The sequence below is a fragment of the Panulirus ornatus genome, chromosome 23, assembly GCF_036320965.1.
Source record: "Panulirus ornatus isolate Po-2019 chromosome 23, ASM3632096v1, whole genome shotgun sequence".
NCBI classification, from domain to species: Eukaryota; Metazoa; Arthropoda; class Malacostraca; order Decapoda; family Palinuridae; genus Panulirus; species Panulirus ornatus.
In genome coordinates, this window is record NC_092246.1 from 17,229,029 (window position 1) to 17,235,554 (window position 6,526).

Genomic DNA, 6,526 nt, shown 5'->3' on the forward strand with positions numbered 1-6,526 from the left:
AAAATAAATGATTTCCTGTGGGTATATTTACGCCAAGGTTTATCTTCAATGTAAGCGAAAATGAAATAGAAAAAAAAAAAATAAAAAATTGAGATTACTTTCACCAAAAGAAAATGTTTGATTTCAGATTTTTTTTTGTTCATTAATTGCAGTACGTACGCAAAATGTCGGCTTTGTTCGGATGTAAAGAGAATATATATATATATATTTTTTTTTCTCTTCTCTAAAGTTTTAGTTCTGAAAATATAATTAAAAGTTTTGGATAACGGTGAAGGATTTTTCTTATCCTAGTCCTTGTCGTGTTTTTTGGACTGGATTTTTTTTTACATCATAACTGTTTGATCTCGTAAGTTGCGAATGAAAAGAGAGAAAGAAAAAAAAAGAGAATATTTCTCTGAAAGCAACGCATTATGTTCTTTTTACCACCAGCTCCTTCATGCCCGTCATGAGGAAGGTTTAAAAAGCCTTTGTGTTACAACGGCGTTTGATTATATATATATATATATATATATATATATATATATATATATATATATATATATATATATATATATATATATATATATATATATATATTGCAAATATACAGAGTATAAGTTTGTTGAGTATTCCTGCAAATTATATGAGGTATTGATTGAGAGGTATAGGCATGTACAGAGCATCAGATTGGGGAAGAGCAGTGTGGTTTCAGAAGTGGTAGAGGATGTGTGGATCAGGTGTTTGCTTTGAAGAATGTATGTGAGAAATACTTGGAAAAGCAAATGGATTTGTATGTAGCATTTATGGATCTGGAGAAGGCATATGATAGAGTTGATAGAGATGCTCTGTGGAAGGTATTAAGAATATATGGTGTGGGAGGCAAGTTGTTAGAAGCAGTGAAAAGTTTTTATCGAGGATGTATGGCATGTGTACGTGTAGGAAGAGAGGAAAGTGATTGGTTCTCAGTGAATGTAGGTTTGCGGCAGGGGTGTGTGATGTCTCCATGGTTGTTTAATTTGTTTATGGATGGGGTTGTTAGGGAGGTGAATGCAAGAGTTTTGGAAAGAGGGGCAAGTATGAAGTCTGTTGGGGATGAGAGAGCTTGGGAAGTGAGTCAGTTGTTGTTCGCTGATGATACAGCGCTGGTGGCTGATTCATGTGAGAAACTGCAGAAGCTGGTGACTGAGTTTGGTAAAGTGTGTGAAAGAAGAAAGTTAAGAGTAAATGTGAATAAGAGCAAGGTTATTAGGTACAGTAGGGTTGAGGGTCAATTCAATTGGGAGGTGAGTTTGAATGGAGAAAAACTGGAGGAAGTGAAGTGTTTTAGATATCTGGGAGTGGATCTGGCAGCGGATGGAACCATGGAAGCGGAAGTGGATCATAGGGTGGGGGAGGGGGCGAAAATTCTGGGAGCCTTGAAGAATGTGTGGAAGTCGAGAACATTATCTCGGAAAGCAAAAATGGGTATGTTTGAAGGAATAGTGGTTCCAACAATGTTGTATGGTTGCGGGGCGTGGACTATGGATAGAGTTGTGCGCAGGAGGATGGATGTGCTGGAAATGAGATGTTTGAGGACAATGTGTGGTGTGAGGTGGTTTGATCGAGTAAGTAACGTAAGGGTAAGAGAGATGTGTGGAAATAAAAAGAGCGTGGTTGAGAGAGCAGAAGAGGGTGTTTTGAAATGGTTTGGGCACATGGAGAGAATGAGTGAGGAAAGATTGACCAAGAGGATATATGTGTCGGAGGTGGAGGGAACGAGGAGAAGAGGGAGACCAAATTGGAGGTGGAAAGATGGAGTGAAAAAGATTTTGTGTGATCGGGGCCTGAACATGCAGGAGGGTGAAAGGAGGGCAAAGAATAGAGTGAATTGGAGCGATGTGGTATACCGGGGTTGACGTGCTGTCAGTGGATTGAATCAAGGCATGTGAAGCGTCTGGGGTAAACCATGGAAAGCTGTGTAGGTATGTATATTTGCGTGTGTGGACGTATGTATATACATGTGTATGGGGGTGGGTTGGGCCATTTCTTTCGTCTGTTTCCTTGCGCTACCTCGCAAACGCGGGAGACAGCGACAAAGCAAAAAAAAAAAAAAGTATATATATATATATATATATATATATATATATATATATATATATATATATATATATATAATTTGAATACGACAGCATGTCTAGAGTTGTTAGTGTTTTTTCTATGTGCACAACAGAGAAAACCTGCTCCCAGGTTACACCAATATAGACAGAAACAGACAGACAGATAGACAAACGGAAACATAGACACACACACACACACACACACACACACACACATATATATATATATATATATATATATATATATATATATATATATATATATAATGAGTTGGCCTTCATTAGGGCGTTCATTTACCCGTGCCGTTTGAGCATACTTGTAAAAAACAATTGTCACAGTGGCAATGATAACTCATGTGTTTGTTGTTTCTTGTCCTTTTTTTATAATTCCAGCGTTGAACAGACGGAAGAGAAAGTAAACAGAGAATCTATGGCGTAGAATATAATGCTATGAGTAACCAGTAGTGGTGTTGAGTCGTGTGTTCAGTGGTAGCCATAGCCATAGTGAGGGGCGACAAAGCCATGTCTCCTCTGGTAGGAGAGACCGTGGCCAGGATGTTCCACGGCCGCCTTGTACCCGTACGCCGCTCCGTTGCCGTGCCCTACGTGGAAGGAGTGGACCTCGCCGTGGCCATAGCCGTAGCCGTGGCCATGCCCGTGTCCGTGGCCTACGACGATGCCACCGATGTGGCCACCACCATAGCCACCACCACCTCCACCACCACCACCAAGGCTCAGGCCGCTACCATGGCCACCACCATGGCCCAGGTCGTGGCCACCGTAGGAAGGCTCCGCCTCTCGCTTGTCCTTTGCTACCACGAGGGTGGCCAACAGCACAACAACCTGAGAAGAAAGATACAACCAATCAGAACAGAATTAACAATGCATGTAATCTACTACGTCATCGGAGTGTACTACTACGTCATCAGAGTGTACTACTACGTCATCAGAGGGTAGTACTACGTCATCAGAGTGTACTACTACGTCATCAGAATGTATTACCAACCCTTGAGGTCTCAAAGAAAATTCATCACCTTAGCTTCCTTGTCGTCTTGAGGACCTTATCATTAAGTTTTGAAACTAATTATGATCTTCACACGTTGAAATCACTGTTATCATTAACGCTGCCTTCAATATCGAACTCTGAACTTCTTCATGAAGGTCCTCATGTCTAAACTCATGCACCACATCACCTATTCTGAATTTCATATTCATTCGATTCCATAACAAAAAAAAGATTCTGACGTGTCGCTGTGAAATGTATATCATGAAAGAATCCTATATAAGTTTTACTTTTTCTTAGATTCTGAGTTCTGTTTTTGACGTGGTCATTGGCATGAAAAGAGGAAACTCTCTATACCATAATCATGGAGGCTATATCTGCTGATGTGCGAGGTACTTTTTATACAATACACGGGGCCCAGCCTGGCCTCAGAATCCACGAATCTAAATCATTCGCCACTCTGTCCCACCCTTAAGCCCCAGGGTTAAGTAACAGATCTGTGTGAACTTCGCCACTCTGTCCCATCCTTAAGCCCCAGGGTTAAGTAACAGATCTGTGTGAACTTCGCCACTCTGTCCCACCCTTAAGCCCCAGGGTTAAGTAACAGATCTGTGTGAACTTCGCCACCCTGTCCCATCCTTAAGCCCCAGGGTTAAGTAACAGATCTGTGTGAACTTCGCCACCCTGTCCCACCCTTAAGCCCCAGGGTTAAGTAACCCATCTGTGTGAACTTCGCCACTCTGTCCCACCCTTAAACCCCAGGGTTAAGTAAGTAACCCATCTGTGTGAACTTCGCCACTCTGTCCCATCCTTAAACCCCAGGGTTAAGTAAGTAACCCATCTGTGTGAACTTCGCCACTCTGTCCCACCCTTAAGTCCCAGAGCTCACTCACCCATCTATGTGAACTCACCAGAGTCTTCATGTTTTGTTGATATCAGCGGTGAGTGTGTACAGGTGAATGATCAATGTTGGGGGTCATGCAGCTTATATAGTGACGGTGGTCAAGAACAGATCATGACTCTACAACCTTCATAACAACACCTCCCTTCTCTCATTCCTCACGTGATCTGTTCCACTGAACTTTCCCATGACGGTCGATTTTTTTTCTCTCTCTTGAATATTTGTGTTCTGATGTCCAAGTCATCTTGGCTGTTTTTTTTTATCATTTTTTTTTTATGTTTAGCTGAGAAGGCGCGGTCAACTGAAGCCCAAATCAATTCGATCTCAGCTGCGCTATATATATATATATATATATATATATATATATATATATATATATATATATATATATATATATATATATATATATTTTTTATTTTTTATACTTTGTCGCTGTCTCCCGCGTTTGCGAGGTAGCGCAAGGAAACAGACGAAGGAAATGGCCCAACCCCCCCCATACACATGTATATACATACGTCCACACACGCAAATATACATACCTACACAGCTTTCCATGGTTTATCCCAGACGCTTCACATGCCTTGATTCAATCCACTGACAGCACGTCAACCCCGGTATACCACATCGCTCCAATTCACTCTATTCCTTGCCCTCCTTTCACCCTCCTGCATGTTCAGGCCCCGATCACACAAAATCTTTTTCACTCCATCTTTCCACCTCCAATTTGGTCTCCCTCTTCTCCTTGCTCCCTCCACCTCCGACACATATATCCTCTTGGTCAATCTTTCCTCACTCATCCTCTCCATGTGCCCAAACCATTTCAAAACACCCTCTTCTGCTCTCTCAACCACGCTCTTTTTATTTCCACACATCTCTCTTACCCTTACGTTACTCACTCGATCAAACCACCTCACACCACACATTGTCCTCAAACATCTCATTTCCAGCACATCCATCCTCCTGCGCACAACTCTATCCATAGCCCACGCCTCGCAACCATACAACATTGTTGGAACCACTATTCCTTCAAACATACCCATTTTTGCTTTCCGAGATAATGTTCTCGACTTCCACACATTCTTCAAGGCCCCCAGAATTTTCGCCCCCTCCCCCACCCTATGATCCACTTTCGCTTCCATGGTTCCATCCGCTGCCAGATCCACTCCCAGATATCTAAAACACTTCACTTCCTCCAGTTTTTCTCCATTCAAACTCACCTCCCAATTGAATTGACCCTCAACCCTACTGTACCTAATAACCTTGCTCTTATTCACATTTACTCTTAACTTTCTTCTTCCACACACTTTACCAAACTCAGTCACCAGCTTCTGCAGTTTCTCACATGAATCAGCCACCAGCGTTGTATCATCAGCGAACAACAACTGACTCACTTCCCAAGCTCTCTCATCCCCAACAGACTTCATACTTGCCCCTCTTTCCAAAACTCTTGCATTTACCTCCCTAACAACCCCATCCATAAACAAATTAAACAACCATGGAGACATCACACACCCCTGCCGCAAACCTACATTCACTGAGAACCAATCACTTTCCTCTCTTCCTACACGTACACGTGTTTGATGATAGAGTGGCAGATATAGGGTGTTTTGGTCGAGGTGGTGTGCAAAGTGAGAGGGTTAGGGAAAATGATTTGGTAAACAGAGAAGAGGTAGTGAAAGCTTTGCGGAAGATGAAAGCCGGCAAGGCAGCAGGTTTGGATGGTATTGCAGTGGAATTTATTAAAAAAGGGGGTGACTGTATTGTTGATTGGTTGGTAAGGTTATTTAATGTATGTATGACTCATGGTGAGGTGCCTGAGGATTGGCGGAATGCGTGCATAGTGCCATTGTGCAAAGGCAAAGGGGATAAGAGTGAGTGCTCAAATTACAGAGGTATAAGTTTGTTGAGTATTCCTGGTAGATTATATGGGAGGGTATTGATTGAGAGGGTGAAGGCATGTACAGAGCATCAGATTGGGGAAGAGCAGTGTGGTTTCAGAAGTGGTAGAGGATGTGTGGATCAGGTGTTTGCTTTGAAGAATGTATGTGAGAAATACTTAGAAAAGCAAATGGATTTGTATGTAGCATTTATGGATCTGGAGAAGGCATATGATAGAGTTGATAGAGATGCTCTGTGGAAGGTATTAAGAATATATGGTGTGGGAGGAAAGCTGTTAGAAGCAGTGAAAAGTTTTATCGAGGATGTAAGGCAAATATATATATATATATATATATATATATATATATATATATATATGGAGGATGGATGTGCTGGAAATGAGATGTTTGAGGACAATGTGTGGTGTGAGGTGGTTTGATCGAGTAAGTAATGTAAGGGTAAGAGAGATGTGCGGAAATAAAAAGAGCGTGGTTGAGAGAGCAGAAGAGGGTGTTTTGAAATGGTTTGGGCACATGGAGAGAATGAGTGAGGAAAGATTGACCAAGAGGATATATGTGTCGGAGGTGGAGGGAACGAGGAGAAGTGGGAGACCAAATTGGAGGTGGAAAGATGGAGTGAAAAAGATTTTGTGTGATCGGGGCTTGAACA

At 41.9% G+C, this 6,526-nt stretch overlaps 1 protein-coding gene across 1 annotated transcript in view; it reads right to left on the reverse strand.

The window, feature by feature from the left end:
- LOC139756956 (uncharacterized) overlaps nt 1-4,029 on the reverse strand; it is a 12,405-nt gene extending 8,376 nt beyond the window's left edge. The window contains exons 1-2 of the mRNA XM_071676901.1: nt 3,990-4,029; nt 2,560-2,918 (exon numbers count right to left, since the gene is read on the reverse strand). Of these exons, the coding sequence (XP_071533002.1) occupies nt 2,560-2,918; nt 3,990-4,001 (371 nt within the window). The 5' untranslated portion in view covers nt 4,002-4,029. The remainder of the gene's footprint in view (nt 1-2,559; nt 2,919-3,989) is intronic.
- Nucleotides 4,030-6,526: the final 2,497 nt, after the last annotated feature.